A 24,789-nucleotide genomic window follows, 5' to 3' on the forward strand; every position below is an offset into this window, starting at 1 on the left:
TTTATTATTATTATTTCTATTAGTTTTCTTTCTAAGAAAACACTAGTTTTATCACCCACTCTACACTATGAGTAAAATTTTAAGTTAATTTCAAATAGAATATATTAATAGTGTAGATGTATTTTAAAATATCATGATTTTTTTAAATTTAAAAACGCAAACATGTTGTTTCCGCAAACATGTCCTTTACATTGTGAGTAAGATTTCAAACTAATTTTTAACATGGTAGAAAAATGTATCGATGTTACAAATATGTTTTAATGGGTTAGACCCGTCCCGAGCCCGTATGGTAACTAACCTAACCTAATGACCACGAAATTAATTATTATGGCCATTGCATATAGAATGCAGTGGTTGGGGGGGTTAAAGGAGAGAAAAAGAAAAAGAAAAACTCGTCTAGCCAAAGAAGAAGAGAGGCTGGAGGTGTTCTTAGTGTTGTAAGGAAGACTAACATGTGGGAGGCTGAGAAGGAGGAAGAAAAATTAGGCAGAGAGATGGTTTTTTTTTCAAATTTGGCTTCTAATGTTTCCTCCTTCAAGGCATGGAATCCACCTCTATTAATAAGGGTTGGAAGAATGCTTTTTTGTCTTTTATGGTACCAAATCTTGGCCTTTGATTCAAACTGAAAGGATCACAACTGTTGGTTCAAAATTATCACCATGACCTGAAAAAGTTGTTGCATAAAGGCTAGTTAAGTTGGCCACTTTAGGGCAATGTCGAGGCCGCCGTGGTGTCAATCGACCAGAAAAAATCATATTAGGGTGTATTCAGATGTTAGACTGTCGTTTACATGCAAGTTTTGTCAAATTTGATGGAGGTATGAAGCATTAAATATCTTGAAAAGGAGGCCATCCAAGCAACTTTTTCAGGCTTAATTAAAGAAGAAGATGAATAATAACCAGATGATAAGTCATCTAATTTGACCCTTAATTGATTTTAGTCTTTGGTCTTGGATTTATGTAATTTGACCTTTAATTGACCATTAAACTTTTAATTTTCTTCAATTTCATCATTGATTTCAATCAATCAAGTCTCTATAGTTCAACACCTTTTACAAAATGATCATTGATTGTGAATTTATTTAATTTTACCCTTAATTGACCTCAAAACTTTGATTTTCTTGCAATTTTATTCCTAATTTGAACTAATTGACTTGGTGAAAATTAAATTTGTTCTTTTAAAATTTTAATCTTCTCAATTAAACTCAAATTGGACTTCCAAACTTAATTTTTCACCAATTAAAATTAATTTGATCCATTTAAAGTATAATTAAGTCCTTACACCTAATTAAATCCTTTAATTGGACCCAAATTAATTCTTAAACATAACTAAATTCTCAATTTGGCTCATGATTAAATTAAATTGGCCTGCTAAAAATGTAATTATGTTCATGGGTAATTTTTATGCAGATTCGTTCAATAATGATTTAATTTGACCTTGTATCTGCATTGTTTTTTTAGTTTTGGATAAAATAGAATACAATTAGACTTCTAATTACATCCAAAATTGCAGCTTAATTTTTTTCTTGCTTTTGAAAAAATTCTAGTCTTTTTGCTATTATTATTTCAAAAACAAAAAAAGATGAATTTGAAAAATAATCCAAAAATAAGCGGGGGGCCCTCAAAAATCCATTTTCACAATAAAAACCTCTATAAACCATCTTCTTATCCTAAAATGACTCAAAAAATATGGAAATCAACTGAATTTAACAAATCTAAACAAACTCAGATATGTTTTTTCGATATATATAACACTACCATTATTGAATTTCTCAAAAGTAATCCTATACAAAGATCAATACTTTATCTTGTCAAAATATGATCAACTAACAACTTTTTTTCTACTTTGTGGTTTTTGGTGACTTTTTCTATTTTCTTTCAAACTCATGGATTGAAAAATAAATAAATTAAACTTTTGATCCAAATAGGAAAATAGCCCCATTTTATATTTATGTCCCATATCATCGTTTTTTCTTTTTATCTTATTTTTGTTTGTAATGATTTTTTTCTCTCTTATAAAAATATATCTACAAATATACTTATTACAGTCAACCAAAAACATGATGTTTTTAATATGTTGGAAGTTCACTGTTCTTACATATCGAAAACTAAAGCTCAAAAACATTGCTCTTGATGGGATTGGTTTCTTCTCAAATTTTTTTCTTCTTTTGCCGGGGTGAGGCATTTTTTTTCCCTTTTATTATGTAAGAATATCATTGAATTACAAGTATACAAGTATTAATTTATTATTTTGAGAATTCCCTTTAGAAAATTGACCCAACATCTAGCCACCGCTCTATCTCCATTGATAAGAGTGTCAAGGACCCCAAGTCATGCCGGATAGTAAAGAGCCTCTGTGAGCCAAATAATACAGGTTGCTGATTAGAAAGGGAAAACTACAAGACATAAATGCACATGGGAAGGAAACAATGCTCACATGAAAGGAACATGGGCCTTTCTCTCCCTTGCATCCTCGATGCATTACAACCCTTTCTCTAAGGGGCAATGCTTACTCCATGCCAGGTCTGGATTTGAGGGCCAATTCGATTTGACGAAGACATGCAACTGAGAAACAAATTAATCATTTTCCCTTGGGAATGAAAAATTGGGATTCAGCTTAAGAGGATGATAATTGGTAAGGTCTCTCCAAAAGAAGGGATCGATGCCTTTATGCCTCAAAAGGGTGACCCATGATTGGGATTTGTGGGTATTGCATGTCCACCAAACAGGACACAACTGGGTCTCAAAAGTCACTCTTAATGTGATTGCCCTTAACATAGATTATTGAAACTTCTTAATTTTTCAGTTTCTTGCCTTAGTATATTATATATTTCATAGGGATTCTCAAAACTTAATATATTTATTAAGAAGACTTTATAAGGAAGAAAGGAAAAGAAACTGAGATGAGGAAGGAAATTCTACAAAGTAACATTTTATCATATAGAAAAGGGGGGAATGGAGAACGGGAGAAAATGAATGAATAGGTCAAAATAAAAAACTTAAATCCAATTTTATTCCCGTTCACCAAAATTCACGTAAATGCGGCTGGAAATATGCAATATATATATATATGGAAATCATTATGAAAATTCTTTTTGGTTTCTTTTTGCCGGTTGGAATTTTAGACTTCAGTATAGCCAAGCTGAGAGCTGTTCTCAAAGCTACTGAACTCTCCGCCCCTAATTGTCTCTTGCATCATAAGCATATTATTATTGAATATGACTCTGCCAATCTTATTAGCGGGATGAATAACCCTCGTAAGAGACCTTGGTTGCACCATAAGCTCTTGTCCTCAGTCAAGAGATTGGTTTCACGTTTTGGTTCAATTACTTTCACCCACTCTTATCATGAGAGTAATCACATGGCAGATCACCTGGCTAAACAGGGAGTGCGCAGAACAAGTGAATTTGTTGCTTGGATCTGAATCAACCAGATGATTTGTGGGTCTTCTTTTGTTTTAGTTCTGCTTATGGCTCTTGGTGGAGATGGTCTGTAATTTAGTAGGTTTGCCTGTTTTGCATTCTATAGAGGCAATGACTGGTTTAGCAGGTGCTTGGTCTAAAGACCTCTCTTGTTCTTTTAAAATAGTCGGAGATAGTCTGATTGTTTAGTTCTGGCAGCTCTGTTTCTGTGTGGAGGCATTTCAGGGCTGTTGCTCTGTTTTTTCTTGTGGTTTGGTGGCCTCTTCTTCTTCGCCCTGTTCTTTTTTATATCTGCGTGCCTTCGCAGATGTGTATCTCCTTGTTCCCGCCATAATTTGGCGTTTTTTCAATACATTCCTCTAGCTATCAAGAAGAAAAATGTCACTGTAAATCATAGGACAAACCTCAAAAAAAGTCGAGGTGATTTTAATTAGGTGCTCGAAAAAGTCATGTGATTTCTCATCTTGATTAGATTGCAAACTTGTCAATGAATTTTCAAATACATTATGATAGTTTAAGTTAATAAAATGATTAAATATTTATATAAAAATCTCGTGATTTATTTTTGCATTTCAAAAATGTTTTTAAAAATTTTAAAATTTTTTTATTTTTTTTTGTTTTAAATAATATTTTTTTAATATTTTTACATCATCTTAATATGTTAATATCAAAAATAATTTTTAAAATATAAAAAAATATTATTTTAATATTTTTTGAATAAAAAACAATTTTAAAAAAAAATCACAACTGTATTCTCTTCTTGCAATAATAAGGTATGAATTTACTAAAATCACTCATATTACCATATAGAATTGACTATGAAAAGAAACATAAGAGCTTTGTATTTTTATTTTTTATATATATAGTTTGGTGCATGAGTTTCATGGTATTCAAAGAAATATAAGATCTTAAAGAATTTATTTGTTTTTTTTATATGAGAAAGGAAAAATCATGTGAGATTCGTGTGCCTATTTAACAGTTTTGTCGAATAAAAACAATAGAAGAATATAATGAAGAATTTTTCGATCCTAATTAAGATGAAAAATCGATTAGCGTTTTATTGAGACTAACTTCAATGGTTGGAGACTTTTACGAGGTTTTTCCTGAATTATATATTTAAGAACATTGTTTCAATATCATTTTTAATAATGCTTCTATAAATTAATTTTATTGTAGCGTTTCTTCTCTGTTTTTTCTTTGCTAAAATATAAATATGTTTTTTTTGTTTTTTTATTCAATTTAATTCTTATTCTTTCCACTGCTATTTAATTTATCGTTTATTATTTTTTATCGATTTTTTTTAATTTTATCCTTTATTATTTGGTTTAATTTAATTTTTACATCAAATTTTACCTTTATTTTTATAAAATAAATTTTGTTTTCAATTTTATCTCTCAGCATTTAATTTCAAATTATTTTTATAGTAGATTTAGTATCCATTCTTTTTATTTTTATTTCTTTTATTTTGGATCTTTTATTTTGTATTTTTTTTAAAATATCATCTCTCAATATTTTATTGATTTAGAATTTTATTGTGTTATTTTTTAGGGTTTGCAGATTGGTCATGGGCTCATGACCAGAGTCACGAGTTTTGATGGTTAATAAAAGTTGATTTTGATCTATTTTTTAACTTATTTTTAAATTAATTTTTTTCAATTTTCAACTTCAACATTTGATTTTTTAAAAATTGATTTTCATACTTTTATTTTTCTTTAGGTTATCTTAATCTTGTGCTTAGGGTCGTAGGGTTTGTAAGTTGAGTTAAGTTGGATTTGTTTTAATTAATTTTTTTATATATTTTAATATTAAATTGTTTAATAATTAAGTTCTATAATTTTATTCTGTTTGTTTTTAACCAGCTTTATAATTTTTTTTCTTTACATTGTTAGATTTGTTTTTGGCAATCCAGTTGAGTTGATATCCAAAGTCATCTTTTTAGATTATGTATTAAAATAGAGAAATGGAAGCAATTAGGATAAGAATTTTATTTAATAACAGAAACAGGACAAACACTCCTTCTTGTCCTTCTATTACACTAATTGATGTCTCGCTTGTGTTTACTCTCAGAAAATAGTTTTTTTAGTTTCTACCTTTAGTTCTCCTATTTATTCTAAGAATATTAATTTTTCTATGAAGAAATAAAAAAAATATATGCTCATTATATACAATTTCCTTTAAATAGAAAATAAGGATCTTGTTTGGCTTAACTTGAGAATATTAAAAGGAATAGAGATAAAAAAAATTAAACGAACCAAATAAAGTCCTTATTTTTATAGTGAAGAATTTAAAATACAATTATTTTGGTGTTTTTAAATTTTCTAAAAAAATAGATTATTAGAAGATCAGTTAGTATACACGTTTATTTATAAGAAAAATAAATATAAAAAAATTTTAATATATTTTTAAACAAAAATTAGTTTAAAAATTATGCCCAATCTTCCTGTGAAATTTATCAAAGAAGATAATTGTGATATGTAGATGACATCTCATCCACATCATTTCAAAGAAGATAAAATGATTTATAATTTATCTCTCCCATGTTTTGAAAAGATATTATTCTTCATTAATTATGTGAAGACATATAGTTAAAACTCTTCATCCATGAAAAAGAATAAAGCATGCAATTATATAGTTAATTAAAAGTTTTTAATTCATTGGAGGGGTAATTCTCCTTCCTAATTTGTTTTTTTGTAGGTTTTAATTGTGATTATTTTTGGAGGGTGGTTGGCTCCCAAAACCTCTTTTCCTCTCCTTTAGTCGTTTCTATCAATCATTTTACCGATCGCAATTATCTTCAAACCCAACCTCCCTAATCCACATGATTAAGACTTCCAATTTAAGTTCTTTTCTTTGCCTTTCGTCCCTATCAAAGAAGCTTTAGTGGTTCAACTCCTCATTATCACAACCTCAACAAACTGTTTTTTTTTTTTTGCATAATTTATTTACTAATAGTCAGAATACCTTCAGCGACTAAGTCTTGATCATATATATATAATTAATTAACAATATATAATAACAATAGATATTTGCTTTCATTAACTGATTAATTATGTTATATGATAACCGGTCGTGGAGGGAGTGCCTTTGAGTTTCTGATAATAATAGATAGGTTGCTGATATAAAATATAGCTGGATTTCTAAATCAATTATGTAGCTGAAAATAATAATAATAAAATTATTATTATTATTATTATTAGACGTGATCACGTTTATAGGTGGCATTAAGAATCACTTACGTTTACTTTTCTTGCTAATTAAGCAACTTGGCATTATTAATTAGACGATCGAGATTTATCTAATTCACAATGAAGGGATTAGAGAAAATCTATATGCCCAATAATAGAAAATTAAAAAGAGAGAAATAGATAAATTATTGCCATGAAGATGGGGAAGAACAAGCCGTGTAACAAAAAGGACTCACCTACCGCCATCTAATCAACAAGTAGTTAAGCCTTGAGTTGTTAGCAAACATATATATAATACATTTCCTCCCAATAATTTCACCTAATTAAACAACTAATTAGAGTTGTTAAGGAATGATAGTGCCAAGTTCGTCATTTCACACACACACACACACACATATATATATAGAACATTAAAACAAAGTCATCGAGATGATGATTTTTGCTAACGTTGTAATTTACCTATGTTTTAATGTTCTAGAACTCATTTTTCTCTACTTTTAAGTTGTTTATACTACTAATTAATATTTAATTTATATATAAACCACGAAAAAGAAAAACTAAAATTATTTCTTTTGCAGGAATACCTATACATCTAGCAAATTTATTTATAGATGAAACTGACCAAAATAAACATAACCTACAAGACAAAAAAAAAAGCAAAAAACTAACACCTCATTATCTATACATTTACTGATGGAACATCATGTCGCTGTTTCGATCAGTATTCACCAACAAAAAAAATTACGATATTTTCAATACTACGGGCAAGGATATGCAGCCGTATTGTCTCGACTGTTGGGATCTTGCAATTTAGATTGAGCCAATAATCAACGATCATCCAAGAGATTGTACGAGAATAGGTTAAAGCTAAGACAACCCAACTAAGGGATAAATTGAATGTCATCAAGCAATCGTTGGCAACTCTCACTAGTACTTGAGCTCCACCTCATCGCCCTCTTAGTTTCAGCGAAGATCCGCCTCTATTTTCTCCTCCAACTTTTGTCCACTAGATAGATAAATTGTATTTAATAATATTTTTTAAATTAATAATACAATTTTTTATTTTATTTTAGTTATGTATTATTTTTTAAAAAAATAATTTCATATAATACCGACAGTATTATTGATGGAATGTGAAATACCAACAGAATTATCGACGGATATAGTCTTTTGGAGAGTTCCAAAGAGTTCAAAAAGAATTATAGAACTTGGCATTGTTCGATGTAATTCTCCAACGAATTAATTTTATTAATAATTTGTATATAATAACATATGAATTTATCAATGGTTTATTATAATGGTAACATGTCATAATCACTAATGGATTTACTGAGTAAATTATTAATAGTAAAATGTTTTTGTGTGGCATGATAATTCTATCACCAAGTTCATCGGTAATTATATTACTAATGGAATGAACGACTGAATAAAAATTATATAAGATATGTTTTTCAATGATATTTTTTTATTCATTATTTCATTGGCAATTGAATTTCAAATGGAATCAGGTTTTAAACACCTTCCATCGGTGTTTTGTTATTTTCTGGTAGTGTATATTTTTGAATAAATTAATTTGGGTATTAATTTAGTCTAAATACCTACTATAGAATGTCATTAAAAAAAATCAAGTCTAAATAACCTTCATAAACATACTTAATTAAAGGCATATTTTCATATTTATTTTGCACATTTAAAATAATTTAATAAATGTTCCTCGGTCAATGGCTTCAAAATTTGAATTTAATAGATCATCAATTAAGAGAATATATTTTCTTAATCACAAAATTAATCTTTTAAAGTTATATTTACTTTATATTAGTAGAAATCCAATATTTAACTGATTATCTATGACGTGGAATTACAAAAAAATTAAGTTGTAATGATGACAATGATGATAATATAAGAAAATACACACAATTAAAATATATTATTTTTTTATTTGTTTCAATTTCCTGATATAAAAACAAAATTTGATGATTTTGAAGTTCAACTACCGAGAGAACAACATGCAATGCACGAACTTGTACCTGCCTACGTGTGTTTATATTAGTGGTGGAGTAATTATATAGTACTTTAAATAGAAAATAGTCGTTAATTCAGAAATTAAAGTTGACAGGCTAACTAACGAAACCATGATTAAATCATGAGGTAAAAAAGGGTAAACATATTTTATCATATTTCATTTCAGTCCTTTTAATTTAAAACTCTTCAATATTAATTCTATAGCTTGAAGTGCCAATATGACCCATGACCATCAAAAGCCTCTCTGGGAGTGTAATAAAAAAGTGCCAATATGATCTATAGATTATTTTTTAAAATATTTTTTAAAAAAATATATATTTTTATATTTTTTAACATTAATATATCAAAATTATCAAAAAAAATATTAATTTGAAGTTTTTTTAAAAAAATTCCAAAATCTTAAAAAACATGATTAGAATGCAATGTCAAACAATGTCTATATAATTAATAAAATCTAACAGCGGGATAATAAAAAAAGAAGAGATTTAAATTTTGTGAAATTTTTATGAGATATTTAATAAGATTTTATAACTAACCCTACATGCATATAATATAAAGAAAGAAGAGATTTAATTAAAAGTTAGAGGGTTAATAAAAAAACATCGAGGCCATTAAGGACCAAATAGCTAAGTAAATTTAAAAAATCAAAAGTCTTCGGGTAAAGTACATAAAAACAAAAATAATATGATGAAATGTTTGATATGGGAAAAAGATGGTTTCAAAGTGGGTTGTTTTGAGGTATAATCAATCTAGAAGATATATTTGTCCAGATTTCCACTATATTTATATTTTTTTATTTTATAAATTACAAATTTAGATATTCATACTTAATTTATTAATCAGATTTTAAATATTTATATGACTATTCATTATTTGAGCACTATTTATTATTTAATATAAAATAAAATAGAGTGTGTGTGTATATATATATATATTATATCAATATTAAAATTAATATTTAGAATTAATATTAAAAAATAATAAATGTTATATATATAAATGTATCTTAACCAGCTAAGAAAGCTTAAAATATTACCGACCGTAAAAGGATTAAATTATATTTAATCCCAAAAATAAAGCAGAAAAAACCCGTGATGTTCACCCTTCAACAGCCTTTAATTTGCATGCATGCATGTAAATGAACTTCATCTGTTTTTTATACTGGGAAATATGAGATGTAAGGTGGCGATAGGGATGATTATATAATTTAATATAAGGTCACCGGTTTAATTTGCTAATTAATAAATTGAAATAATTAATTAGAGAGCAAAATCTTTTCCCTTTAGACGCTAAAAACTAAGTAATAAGACGTGCAGGGCATGTGGAATTGTTTACTTAATTAATATACATTAGTTTTCATGGTGGATGCCTTTTTTAATTAAATCCCTCGTCTTGTTCTTGAACAAGACTTCATGCATGCAAGTTTTTTTAATTAATTAATTAAATTATTCGATTTGTTCTTGCGAATAAGATCAAAATAAAAACTTCAAAGTCATCATCCACACCATCTCAAGTAATTAACAACCACAGACAAATGATACAAAATTAGGGTTGGCTATATCCTTATTGTCAACTTGTGTTTAGAGGCTCTTTTCCACATATTGATGATAACATTCAAACTAACACTCTTCTTCATCAAGACTAAGCCCTCAGATGAACCAAAAGAATCGCCTTCAATACAATTATATATATATATATATATATATATATATATATATATATATATATATATATATATATATCTTTCACGGGTATTTTTCACTTAGAATATGATACTGAACCCTTCTTTTATCAACAAGAAAAATCCAAGGAAATGCATGCAAGAGACTAACTATACTGCCAATATTATATCAGCAAACGTCTGATAATGTACAAGCGCAAGAGAAGTTTCTTAAGGAAGAAGCTCCCAATGCCATCATTATCAGGTGACATTATTTCTTTAATGGAAGATGTTAGAAAGGCAGTCACTTTCTTATTATTATTATTATTTTGCTTTATGCATAATTATCAGTTGGCTCATTGTGTGTGGTTAAGGAATACTTGACTTCATAAACCAACCCACCATTGATTGATGTTTAGTTGACAAGCACAAATCACTGATCAGGGCAGATATTACGAGAATCCAGAAAGAAGAAGCATTATTGGGTCCACAGCAGCCATGATTGTGAAGAAGTAGACTTTCTTAGAAGAATGACAGGCGATGAATGATGAGAATTTAATAATTATATATAGGCCTTCAATCACAAAGGACTAAGTTGTAGCTAAATTTAAAACCCAAGGACTAAATAAATAATATTTCACAATTGATTTGTCATATCTTAGGATTTTTATTTATTATGATGGACATATAATTGCCTATATCTTTCCCATGTGCCATAGTTGAGATCTTGAGATAAATGTTAATTAGATCACGCAAGTGCCAAGAAAACCACGACTAATCACAAGGTTTATCCTCGCTTGTTATCACTATAGTGACATGTCATCACCATAATGCACACATGGAAAGGAGAGTGCAAGCAGGAGGGTGATGGTCCTAATGCTTAATCTATGGGTTCTAAGTGATTATTTAAGGATGTTTAGAGATTTGGTAATGGTTGTTTTTTTAAGTATTTTTTATTTGAAATATATTAAAATAATATATTTTTTTATTTTTAAAGAATTATTTTTAACATCAACATATTAAAACGATCTAAAAATATATATAAAAAATAATCTTAAACAAAAACAAATTTAAATTTTTGAAAAATATAATTAGATAAAAGATAAAGAGTTTATACTCGAATATAACATTCTCAAGCGCTACCTTAGACTTTTGTTATAAGATATAACAAGTTAAAATCCATTTTTTGACAAATTGTAAAGAATACAATTTTATTACTATAAGTATTCATTAAAAGTACTTGTCAAACTACACAAATCAAAATAAACATGATACATGTCATTAGTTGACTAATGAACTCCACTAACCACACTTACTGAAATCCAACAATTAATCTAATGGAGAAGGATACGAAACTATGGTTAAAAGATATATTGTACAAATTAATTACATTTTAAAGCACTTTTAAAGCTTTTCTATAAACTGAACATAGGACATAGAGTTATATATCCCCTAATTAAAAACTACAATTTCTTAACTTGAATACGTAGCATACAAACGAGCACTTAAGCTCCGAACCAACCTTGGGCAAAGGCAAAGGAGAGCTAGGGTTATATGATATTCTTGGGCACGGGCAAAGGAGAGCTAGGGTTATATGATATATCTATCCATGAATAGTACTAATGCAACCACCAAATGCCAAACACTCAATGACAAGCAACAAGAGTTGTATTACGAAAAAAAAAAAACTAAAAGATTTAGTCTTTTATTATACATCAAGACGTACGTATCATTATGAATTCGAATAAAAAAATTGTTTTCTTGCTCTTCTCAAATAAAATTTGTTTTTTTTTACTATTAGTGGTAATATGAATTTTTTACTAGGATATATTGGTTATCAATATATTGATTGAGAATAAATCAGTCTTCTTATATTCTTTTTAAATACAATTAAATGACTTAATTATTCTTAAAAACAAGAAATATTAAATTGGTATCTAGGGGCTTTTTTTTCTTTTAATTTGTTTAAAAACTGTAAAATGATTCTGTAATATCCCATATCGGCGAGTGAGGAGTTGGTTGTTGGCTTTATTAATAGTGTTGGTTATTAACTTGTCATACGCTTGGGACCATGCGTGGTTGCTAAGAACAAATCTGTGCAGGCGGTAAGGATCAAAGCGGACAATATCTGGCAGGTTGGGCGGGGCTGTTACATTTGGTATCAGAGCCGACCTCACTGGCTATTCGGTTGTACCGATAGGGTCGTCAGGCTCCTTAAAAGGGGTGGATTGTAAGATCTCACATCGCCGGGTAAAGAGTTGGTTGCTGACCTTATTAGTAATGATGTTGCTAACTTGTTAGACGCATTTTAGGGTTATGCGTGGTCGTCAAGAACAGATCTATAAGGACAGTAAGGCCTAAAGAGGACAATATCTGACAGTTTGGGCCGGGCTGTTACAAACTCAATCACCTTTACAAGAAAAATTACTAAATTGGCGTTCATGGGTTTTTTTTTATATTTTTATCATGGTTTTTTTTTGTTATAATCAAATTGATTGAGGTGGAATTTAGTAATTTGATAGATATAAATATTATTTTTAAAAAATAGCTTAGACATGCATTGTAAGCGTCAACACATAGATTGTGGCCACGTCATTCAAGTGGTATGTCAGCAAACAGACCTTCAGTTTAGCGTCAACGATATTTTTTTTTTCCTTTCTTTTCTCTCTTCTCCTTGATTTTCACTTTTACCTTTTAAATTTTCAAAGCATTAATTCTATTTATTTTTCCTTCAGAATTGATCTTCGTTTCTTTTTTATTAATATTTGTTGAAATACTTTATAAAATTAGATTTTTTTTTATTTATTTCATCCTCCTTCAATTTTTTTCACCTATCAAGATTTAATCTTTATTTTTTTATTGCTATTTGTTTTATTGGTTGGGAATTGAGCTCATTGATTGAATTTGGATATAAGATTTCATGATTTGCTCCGGTTTATTTGGTTTCCCCTCCTTTTTTTTTATCCTTCAATATTTATTTAATTAGAGATTAGACTCCATAATTTTTTATTATTTGCTTTTAATAATATTTTTCATTGATTTTGAAAAAAACTCGGGTTATCTCGGCTTTTTTTATTTATTGTTCTTTGTTGAATTTAGCTTTTTTAAAAAATATTATTTTTGAATAAAATTAAATTAATTAATTAAATATAAGTATGGAAGGTTCACTTCATAATATCTTGTTTGATTTGCTTTTAGTCGTTACTATTAAGATGCGTGTTTCGATGTCATTGTGCAACTTTTTATAGTAGTGTTAGAACTATCTCGGAAAGCTATATTTGGAGGTAAGGCGATGTCCACGACGGAGTGACAATAAATCTCAAATATGTTTTTTCTTCTTCTTCTCCTGAGTATGATATTAATAACTTGTTTTTTATAATTAATTATAGCCAGAAAATTTAATTTAATTTATTATATTTCTTTTAATTATATTATTAAATTAACTAGACTTGTTTAACCCAGTGAAGTTAATAATTTGGGTTTTAATTTTTAATTTTTATTTTTTAAATAGTGTCATCACCCGAACTTTTTTTAAGTTAAAAAATATTAATATAGCACATAATATATTGTGAGACAAATATCTAAGTAGTTATTGTTTTTCAAAGTGTTTTTCGTTTAAAAATGTATTAAAATAATATTATTTTTTTAAAAAAATTAATTTAAAGTAAAAAAATTCAAAAAATTCAAAAAATTTCAAACAGTTTTTAAAACCTACACCTACTCTCAACTCCACCCTGTACCTAGGACTAAAGTAGTTTGAGGGAACCCCGAAACAAAAGAACCAGCATTGGACCCACGTGGCAGCAATGAGAGGTCCCAATCTGACAAGTATAAGAGGCGCCAGCATGGACAGGGAAGAGGATGCCAGCTGTCAATTGAAGAAAAAATAATTGGGCTAGAGAGCAGTACGTAATTTTTAATAGGGAGGTGGACAGAACAAGACATCACAGGCTGTAATAGTTGAGTGGCGGCACGTCACGTGCTTGCTCACTGCAAAAAATGTTTATTGGTACAGCTGGCTTTTGCACAACAGGACACGACCTCTACCACTACTGATTCTCGAGATGCAACACACTGTCCTTTCTCTCTTCTTTTCCCCAGCTTTTCAGTAATTGCATTTCAAATTTTGAACCATTTATCCATTTTCTGGGTTACAGTTGTTAACTTATAGCATGTCCCTGTCCGCAGGGGAAAAAAACACGTTTTTTAATATTTTTTATTTTAAATTAATATTTTTTAAAAAAAATTAAATTTTTTATTTATATTTATCCGATCAGGTTTAAAATTATTTATATTCATATATATATTTAGATTTATCGAATTTTAGATGATAAATATCATAAATGATTTAATTGATGGAAGAAGGGAAGCGAAGTCTTCAATAATTTTATAAATGCAAAGTTCTTCATATTCAATGAAGGGGAGACTTGACTTGGTCAGAATGTCAGATAGCTATATCGGCACGGAATAGTGCCCACCGGAGAAACATGTAGTACACTGTTTTTTGTATATTGGAATAGTTGAATAAATTCTCGAACCAAGCCACCTAACAAGGGCGTGGAGCAAGGAAAAAAAATTAAATTAAAAAATATTTTAAAAAAATTAAAATTTTAATTATTTTATAAAGGGAAAGGCTGGGAAAATTTCCTGGCCCAGCCCCTCCTGCCTCCGCCACTGCACCTAACAATAATTGACATTTACCCTTCTAATTCTCTACCAGGAGGGATGGCACAATGGGTCATGCTGATTTTATTCATATTTTGATTTTATTATGAGCAATTATGATTTGTTACCTAGGAAATTATAAATATAAAGGTTTTTTTTAGGTTTTTTTTTATGACCTAATCCAATTTGAATTGCTCTAGTTTTAGAAATTATTGGAGGGAACCTGATGGGTCCTGCTAATTGGGTTTAATTTTTTATTTTATCACGAGAGAATTTTAAATATAATCTTTATTTTTGGTGTTCATTACCTAATCCAATATTTAAAAACCCTAATTTTGGAGGAGTTTAATCCAGTAAGAAATGATAGGAGTCTCTCTCGAGATGACAATTATCACAACCTAAAGTACCTAACCATAATTTTGCAATCTGATGTTGTTATGATTTGTTCACCTAATCCGAGAGTAGACTGGTTATTGCCCAACTTTGCTTTCTATTATGTATTTCCTTACTTACTCTTAATAACTTCTATTTTTTACCTAATCATAGAAAAACTCTTGTATGTAAAAATAAATTTTATTATTATTTTAACCAATATCTTTTAAAATCTATTTAAAAAAAAACATAACTAAAAATATCTTTCTGATTTTAAAATCATAATCACAAAAAATACTATAATATTAAACATGCACCCACTCTACATGAACTATTATTTATTTCTGCCTAAAAAGGTAATAGCAACTAGTGTTATTAAAACCACATTGGCATGTAGATCAACTTGAGAGCCTGTTATTTTGATCTTTATTTAAGTCGGGTTTTAAATTAAACAAAAAAGTAATTGATTTGGTGTAATTTAGTCAACTTCATAGATCAACCCATGATTCAATTAAAAATTATTTGATTTTTTTTGAAACCATATAATTTTAATTTTTTTTAAAAAATAAAATTCTAAAATAACATTGTTTTGATTTTATCCAAATTAATCTGAATTACCTATAAAATTTATTTCTAGACCTTATACTGTACTATGTACCTTAACCTAAATGCAATAACTTCATAGTAACTACAAGCTATTCATTATCCTATAAAAAATAAAAAAAAAACCCTAAAAGAAATCCTGAAAAATCACAATACTCATCCATAGATTTTAACCAGCAATCCATCATTAAACACATGTGCTCCGTGTCTCTAACTCGTGTGAAATTTGTAAGTGGATGCTGGTCAAAAAAAGTTTGTTTGAAAATATATTAACTTCGTCATCTTAAAGCACGCGTAGGAAATTAAAAACTATTTTTTGTGAAATAAAAAATATATTTTTTTATCAATTACATAAAAAAACCACCATTTAACCTTAATTTCACATCCAAATCTATAAAAAAAAATATAGTATATGTTTATTTGATAATGTTTGGTAGGTAAGTTTTGCCCCGAAATACATATATTACCCTTTCCTCCTTTCTATAGTGTATGTTGTTATAACATTTTTTTTTTTAAAAAAAAATATATCATAATTTTTTTACGGTGAAAATTTCACTCTCTTGCATCTAAATATTATTTTAATATATTTTTAAATAAAAAATATTTTAAAAAATAATTTTTATTACACTCCCAAACACCCATTAAAACATAAAATACAAAATGAGGGTAGACTGTAGTTTTTAAATTTTTTAAAAAATTTTCAATTATTATTTTATTATTATTTATTGATATTAAAAATAAAAAATATTATTTTACTATATTTTTAAATAAAAAATATTTTAATAACTAAATGGTAACGTAAGCCCAAAAACTAACTAACATGTCATTATAACAAAATAACAAAAAAGTTAATCAAAATAAATAATCCTTTAATCTTCAACTTAAAACATCATTAATCTTAACTAACGAAAATTAAATTAAACAAATTCTCACTTATATATATATATATATATATATATATATGTATATATATATATATAAAACAACCACGTAAACAAACAGCCTTAAATGAACCTCCACGGAACCGTCCTCGACACATTTTTCTTCTTCTTCCCATTCTGACAACCGCAACGCGTGGACAGACAGCCCTTTCTGCCCAGTCTTCGCGTTCCCGCCGCCCCATTCTCTCTCTAAAACAGAGCATTTCTTCTCACTCTTCAACCATTTCTTTAGAAAAAGAGGGCTCTCTGCCTCTCTCGTTATCAAGAGAAGCAAAATTTCAGTTATTCTTTAATGGCAAAGTCAAAGAATAATGCAAAGAAAGTTTCTTACATTTCAGTTCCATCACAAATTATCAATTCCTTATCTTCTTCTTCTTTGCAATCTCTGCTTCTTTCTCCAAAGAAACCATCACGAAACAGGTTTTTTCGGTTGAACTTGTATAGGAGTCCAATATTTTGGTTCTTGGCTTTGTTTCTTTTTTGTTTTCTTGGTATGTTAAAGTTATCGTACAATCTTGACCCTTTAGTACCCTTTTCTCCTTACCCTTGCGTGACTAGTCAGCCACAGCTGCAAGACTCTTTCTCTAAGAAGTTAACTACAAGATCACAGCTTGGTTTTGTTTCAAATGGTGAAAAGAATGATATAAAAGATCAAGAAGTTGGGTCTGTCGATGCTCGGGAGCTGAAATCTGAGGTGGGTTTTGGTTCAAATGAAGTAAAAGATGAGTCCTTGAAAGGTGTGGTTGATTTTCAGGGTGGAAAGTCTGATGGGTTTGAAGAGGAGAGTGAGTTTTGGAAACAACCTGATGGGTTGGGTTATAAGCCTTGTTTAAAGTTTAGTAGGGAGTATAGCAGATGGAGTGAGCTGATTGTTAAGAATAGAAGAAAGTATTTGCTAGTTGTGGTTTCGGGTGGAATGAATCAGCAGAGGAATCAGATTGTGGATGCTGTGGTGATTGCAAGGATTCTTGGTGCTGCTTTGGTTGTTCCCATTTTGCAAGTCAATGTCATCTGGGGAGATGAAAGGTAAAAAACTAACATGTTATAGAGCTTTTTTCTTCTTTACATTTTTTTCTAGTTTTGCTAAACCTAATGGCTGCAGCTGCATTTATGCTTATTGATAAAAAGAAATACTGTCTTGAGTTTTTGGTGTTACTGTTATGTCATTTGTTTAGCAAAGGGAAGAATAACTGAGAAACAGAGCGTTTTCAGCTACATTTTTTGGAAACAAGGAAGTCCTTTTTTCATGTGTTTGGAATAGTTTTGAAAACAGAACTTTCCTGTGTCTTTAATATTGTTTTTAACAGGTTTGTGAGTTTGCTTTACTTTAATGGATATTGTGTTTACTCAAAAGCCAAATTGCTCCATGATGAGGAATTCTTGGCTTTTTAATTCTGTGTTTATTTGTTTTTCCTCCAATTTATTAATTTCTCTCATTTTGACTGAATTCTGCAATTCCCATTTTGTATCATAGGTTATGCAAACTAAATTTGTTGTCTATAAATGCTTTTTGTTTGGTTAATTAACTTTTGTAATTTTGATTTTATATGTTGAGTGCAGTGAATTTTCTGATATATTTGATTTGGAGCACTTCAAGAGAGTTTTAGCAAATGATGTGAGAATAGTTTCGTCATTACCATCAACTCATATAACCACAAGGCCGGTGGTTGAGAGCCGAACTCCACTCCATGTCTCCCCTCAATGGATTCGTGCACGTTATCTTAAAAGGGTGAGAATTACTTCTCAGTATCTTTTGTCGTAGAGAGATTACTTATCTTCTTTGTATTTGTTGTTGCTTTGCAATTTTGCTCAATTTGTTGTTTGGAGTAAAAGGATTTTTGTATTCGTGTGCTGTTCACTTTGGAATGCTGATTTGGTAAATGAGGGGGAAAACAGAGGAAAATTTAGGCAAATAAGATAAGGCTGGCAGCTGATAGTTTGTAACTAGGCATAATGGCCCACAATTAGGTAAGGCATTATAGAGCATGTATGTCTGCTTTTTGCCTTTTTCCTTGCTTTATTTGGATTTGGAGTATTGTGTTCTGGTTGTTGGGAGAGAATTCTATTAATTGATAATCAGGATTACAACAGTGACTTACCAATTGGCTGCAACTCTAGGAGGAGGCTTAAAAAAAAATAGAAGAGGAGATCTGTTGGAAAACTTCATAATTTTGTTGTCACTAATTGCAGTCTGGCAGTCCCAGTTATATTAATTGGTTCTGGTCTCATAATTATTGGATGGTTCTGTTTGTTTGCTGGATGGCATTTTGGATGCTAGATTCTTTGCCTGTACATTTGATTCACTAGCTTCAAAGAGTGACCAATTCAAGGTGCAGCTGATTTTAATATCAAAACACATTCTCCTTTTGTCTATAATTTTTTTAGCATGTTTAATGTATCATCATGGGATTTGTCATTTCACATTTGATCAACATCATTGTGCTCCAGCAGATACCAATTGGCATAGTGGGTCTTACTAGGGGTTTCTTTTGGTTCTGCAGCTTAACAGGGAAGGTGTTTTACTTTTACGTGGTTTGGATTCAAGACTTTCTAAAGATCTTCCTTCTGATCTTCAGAAACTTCGATGCAAGGTATTGTCAGATGTATCTGGTATTTAGTTTTTATCATTAGATTCATGGTTTTCATGCTTTAGTTACCAAAAAGCTTGATACTTGCCATGCATGATTCACTCAAAGTGCCTCTCCATCCAACCAAGTAAAAAAAAAATGTATCGGGTTTTTAATTTAATTTTTTGAATCTGGCTCAAGTAAGCAGTGACAATTGTGCCAAAAACAAAATCATTTTGTGAATTTAAATTCAGTCAAATGCTGTTATTCATTCAGATTCCCATTGTAGATGTTCTGATCTCATATTGTTTTGTCCAGGTGGCATTTAATGCATTAAGGTTTGCGCCGCCAGTTTTGGAGCTTGGTAACAAGCTTGCAGAGAGGATGCGGAGCAAAGGACCCTATCTTGCTCTTCATCTACGGATGGAGTTGGATGTGTGGGTGAGGACTGGATGCCAACCTGGTTTGAGCCATGAATACGATGAGATTATCAATAATGAGAGGAAACAACGACCTGAACTCCTTACTGCAAGGTCAAACATGACCTATCATGAAAGAAAGCTTGCTGGTCTCTGCCCCTTGAATGCAATGGAGGTTGCAAGGTGAGAATTTAATCCTATGCAAGGTGTTGGGTGAGGATTGAGGCAAATTAATAGTTTCATCTATACGAACAATTTCTGAACTTAAATTTTTGTTTCATGTCAATGTTTTAGGCTTCTTAAAGCTCTCGGAGCTCCAAGAAGTACAAGAATATACTGGGCAGGAGGGCAACCACTTGGTGGAAAAGAAGCTTTGCAACCATTAACCAGAGAATTTCCTCATTTCTACAACAAGGAAGATCTTGCCTTACCTGGTGAACTGAAGCCATTTGCAAATAGAGCTTCCTTGATGGCTGCCATTGATTATATAGTTTCAGAGAACAGTGATGTTTTTATGCCATCTCATGGTGGAAACATGGGTCATGCAATCCAGGTACAGTCTAGCATCACTTTTATCTCTCCCTTTCCCTCCTTTTTTTTATTGATTGCAGAAGCAAGTATACATGCTTCTCTAGCCGACTTTAGCAAATGATTCATTTGTCTAATTTTTGGATTTTTAGAATCTGAAATGCGTTTATGCTGCTATTTTGGAAGCTTAAGTTTTGTTTTTGTTACAGGGACATAGGGCATATGCAGGACACAAGAAGTATATAACCCCAAACAAAAGGCACATGCTCCCTTATTTTCTAAATTCCTCTCTCCCTGGAGCTGAGTTCAACAGGATCATAAAAGAGTTGCATCGTGACTCCTTAGGACAACCAGAACTCAGGACTATCAAAGCTGGAAGAGATGTTACGAAATACCCGGTTCCTGAGTGTATGTGCAGTGATTCACATACTCGCTCCTCTTTGTGATTGCATCCAACAGCTGTCAAAATGGCGCTCTTCGAATGCAAAAGATTTTCTTGTATGTGCAGTGGCTCGCATACTCCTTCATGATTAAATCAGTGCCAACATGAAGATAAAATGCTACATGTAAATTTCTTGGGAAAAGTAAATTGATTGGCATGCCCCACTCTCCCAAGTCCTTTCGAGAGGCAAGTAAATCACGGTCCAGGCAATGATGGCTCTTTGGAGCTCCATTTTTAAAAGCACAGCTGGAGAAGGCAAGCTTTTGCGAGTAATCTCATTTATTTATTCATATGCTCTTATACTTGTGTGTTGTACATGGGAAGCAAGTTAAGTGTGTTGTCACAAAAATAGTAAACTATAGAGTCATTTTTTAATATTCTTTATAGCTTATAGGCCATAATGTTCAATTTCTCTTGAGGGTAGATCAATTACTTAAATTCATTTTTTCTTCAAAATCTACGTAGTATAGGTCCATACAATGTATATGTACTATAATTCAATAACATATTTCCAGTGAAACATTATTAGATGGCAAGGGTTCATCTGTTTTTTTCATCCTGTTTCAATACATCTTTTATTTGTCAGAACACTGTCTTCTAATGCTCCTCGTACTGGTGTCTGGCTGGCCTGTACGAAGTCCTTGTTCTGATTAATTCCTTAACAGAATCTTGAAGTTCAGAATTTTGTGATTTCTTCAATATGGAGACATGAGTTGGGACAATGATCAGTTTGGATTGTGGGTCAGAATACTGGACCTTGCAGTATTTGCTCTGGCATTTCTTGGTTGCTGATCAATGCCCCTTTCAATTGTGTGAGAACTGAGCTTTTGGATCCTCTAGCCATCTTTTGATAATTGCTGTGCTGTTCAGTAAATTTAATAAGATAGATAAACATACATGAGAAAGCTGTCTTTTCTGCATCTAAATGACTAGAAAATGAATGAACCAAAATGGTTACGATGACAGTCTATGGAACTGAAGCAAGTTTCATATCTGGTCAGCTTCAAACTACTGAAATAATCTGAAACCTTTCTAAAGGACTCCAAGTGTTTAAAGCTTTGTTTTTGAAGTTTTATGGGTTATGTTCAGAGTTAGAATTAATCAATTCTTGTGATCAGTACAACGTAAAATGGATTGAATATTATTCGGATTTCTTTATTTTTGGAGCTTATTTTCAACAGATAGGTCTGAACATGTTCAGCTATAGCTACTCTTATTACAATCTTATTAAATGGAGATGCTATTAGGAACTCCCTTTCCTGTGACCTCAGCTTCAGAGAAAGGCTTCAAGAGCTCTAATAGGAAACAACTCCAGCTCCAGTTCTATTTTTCAGGTTAAAATCTATGTTCCTTTTTATCAATAATTTCTCCAAGCTCCTTCAGTCTTGCATTAAACCTTTCAAAGGCAGCCCTAATGACGGATTCTCTTCCCACGATGGCTCCATTTGCTCACCAATGTACTCCTCATCAGGTGAATGGCTAGATATAACATCCAAAACAGTCATCACTTTCCTTGCTTGAATCTGTGATGGGAAGTATTTTAACAAGGCAAATCCTGGTTTCATCAAGAAGAGCTTCAACTCCTCATCTGATGGCGCCGCCTCGGTTGGCATGGGTTCGAGCTACTGTTGGGGAAGCACCCACCAAACATGTACTGACCAAAGTTTACAGCAGCATGATGGCCTGCAGTTACCCAAATTATTGTACTTAAGACATGGAACAAGTCTTCGGGGTTTTCAGGACAGGCCACCGTGGTTCATCCTTGTCTTCATGGCCTTCAGCCCTAGCCTCGGTCCACCGTGATTGAAGTTCCTTGTCGGACTCCACCATGCTTGTTTCTGGATAGTAGAGGTCCACATAGTCATAATTGCATCCCGAAGGATAAGACCATCATTGGCGAATGGATAGTCTTTGATTGTCAGCTTCAGGCCATGCTTAGCTGTCGGATCCTCAACTGCCATTCCCCTGATTATAACTCTATTTCTTAATCTTAATCAAATTTTAATCTTGATTTTTTCTCTCTCCAAAAAATCAGGGTTCAACTCTCAATCTAGGCCACGCTCTAAATCAACCCAGGTTAGGATTTACAGCTATTATGGTATTATAATATAGACCGAAATTAATTGGAGAGAAGAAGAGTGGTAGTACCTTGTTGCTAAAGAAAATTCTTTTCTCAGGATTATCACGTCTGGAGTGAGCCCATGCATTTCAAGCTATATTAACGGGACCATTAGGAAACCCTTCAAGAACACAGTACCAACCTCTCAAATATAAATAAACGATTTTCTTCCATAGGTTTACACACTAATATATAGATTTTTATCTACAAAAAATATATATTAAATTTGAATATATCAAAGCTTAGAAATACCAAAAAGTTTTAAAAAAATTTCATGAGTGTTTTTCATTAATGACAAGATATATATTTTGATCTATTTATTTTTCCGTATAAGATTTAAATGTAAATTATTTTAGAAACATGTTTAGATCTATCAATAAAGACATGTAAGATTTCAAACTAATTTTTAATATAATAAAAAAATAAAATAATGTTGCAATTGATATAGTGAAACACCATTTCCTATTAGTTTTTGCATAATAATTTTTCAAAATAAAATGTAAAGAAAAAAAATTAAAAATTACAAAAAACAAATTACAAAAAAATGAAGTGAGTAGGTCAAGTGAAGTGATAAATATTTCAAATGTAAAGAATAAAAAATATTTGTTTTCAAAAAAAAGTGTAAAGAAAAAAAAAAGGAAAAACAAAAAATTACAAAATAATGAAGATAATAAAAAAATATTGATAAATAGATCAAGTGTAAAGTGAAAAATATACCAAGTATATAAAAAAAAATATTAACAAATTTTTTTCTTACAAAAAATTATAAATTTTTCACCACTATAGTATCCCATTACAGAAAGAAAATTAGAGAAATTTACAATTATTCCATTTCTACAGTAAAATAGCATTTCTTTTTAGTATCTGTATTAGATCAGTGGCTTGCACCATGCCATGGGCCGGAGCAAACTTTTTTTTAGTACAAAAAAAAATGTTTAGGCGACGGTAGCATTTTAAAAGAAGTAAAAGAAACTCAAGAGTCAGGTTAAACCTCGATTAATTTGATAATATTATAAAATAAAATAAGAAAAAAAATATTGGGTCCAGTCAAACTTGTTTAACACACGAAACCCATGACCTGATACATGAAATCGAGATAACCTTATAAAAGGATGAAATTAGAAAAATCAATTGTAAAAAAAAACTTGAAAAAAAAAGATATAAACAAATCTGGTCCAATCTTTCAAACTCGTGACCTTGAAAAGATAATAAAACCAAAATAAATAAAATGATGAGGGATGAAATCGAAAAAGAAAGTAAAATTTGAAAGAAAACAAATAACAATCAAAAGAATAAGGACTAAATCTGATATAAAATAAAACAAACTAAAATATTGAGGAATGCAATTGAAAAAAATAATTCAATTAAAAGAATGATATACAACATTAAAGGATGTAATTAAAAAGATAATTTAATTAAGAGAATGATTTAAAATAAAAACTTAATGATCAAAAGAATGATAAGTAAATCTAAAAGGTCAAAAAATCAAATGAAAGCTAAATTGAAAGAAAATTTTAATTTTATAGGTTAGTTAAAAAAAATAAAGATAAAATCTAAAAGAAAATAAAAATAAAAAACTGTTCTAAAAACATGCAGGGAAAGGCTCTGAAACCGAGAAGAAAGATGGAAAGAAGGAAGGAAAAAAAGAACGATTATCAGAGAAAAACCCAATATTTTTTTGGTACGAAATTGTGTGAGCGTCCATGTGAATGTCATGTGTAATTGGTTTTTTTAAAATTAATTAATATTTTATATATGCTTAAATAATAAATTACTCCGGATCAACTTTATAATCACAAAAAAATTCAATGGAAAAGACATAAAAACCCCTTGACAAAGACAATT

At 30.1% G+C, this 24,789-nt stretch overlaps 1 protein-coding gene and 1 pseudogene across 1 annotated transcript; one reads left to right on the plus strand and one right to left on the minus strand.

The window, feature by feature from the left end:
• The first annotated feature begins 16,923 nt into the window (after positions 1-16,923).
• LOC133706353 (O-fucosyltransferase 20-like) lies at positions 16,924-21,381 on the plus strand. Its single transcript, XM_062131877.1, has 6 exons — positions 16,924-17,895; positions 18,430-18,598; positions 19,371-19,460; positions 19,755-20,038; positions 20,150-20,408; positions 20,593-21,381. The coding sequence occupies exons 1-6, from the start codon at positions 17,162-17,164 to the stop codon at positions 20,827-20,829; spliced, it is 1,773 nt and encodes a 590-aa protein (XP_061987861.1). The 5' UTR covers positions 16,924-17,161; the 3' UTR covers positions 20,830-21,381.
• A 574-nt stretch (positions 21,382-21,955) lies between these two features.
• On the minus strand, positions 21,956-23,108 carry LOC133706359 (linoleate 13S-lipoxygenase 2-1, chloroplastic-like; annotated as a pseudogene).
• Positions 23,109-24,789: the final 1,681 nt, after the last annotated feature.

This window comes from Populus nigra, chromosome 1 (assembly GCF_951802175.1).
Source record: "Populus nigra chromosome 1, ddPopNigr1.1, whole genome shotgun sequence".
Lineage (NCBI taxonomy): Eukaryota > Viridiplantae > Streptophyta > Magnoliopsida > Malpighiales > Salicaceae > Populus > Populus nigra.

Bases quoted from the DNA above. Each gene is read 5' to 3' on its own strand.
- LOC133706353 (XM_062131877.1), top strand. From the start codon at position 17,162: ATGGCAAAGTCAAAGAATAATGCAAAGAAAGTTTCTTACATTTCAGTT. The intron at 17,896-18,429 runs GTAAAAAACTAA...TGTTGAGTGCAG, and splicing joins GTCATCTGGGGAGATGAAAG to TGAATTTTCTGATATATTTG. The intron at 19,461-19,754 runs GTATTGTCAGAT...TGTTTTGTCCAG, and splicing joins TTCAGAAACTTCGATGCAAG to GTGGCATTTAATGCATTAAG.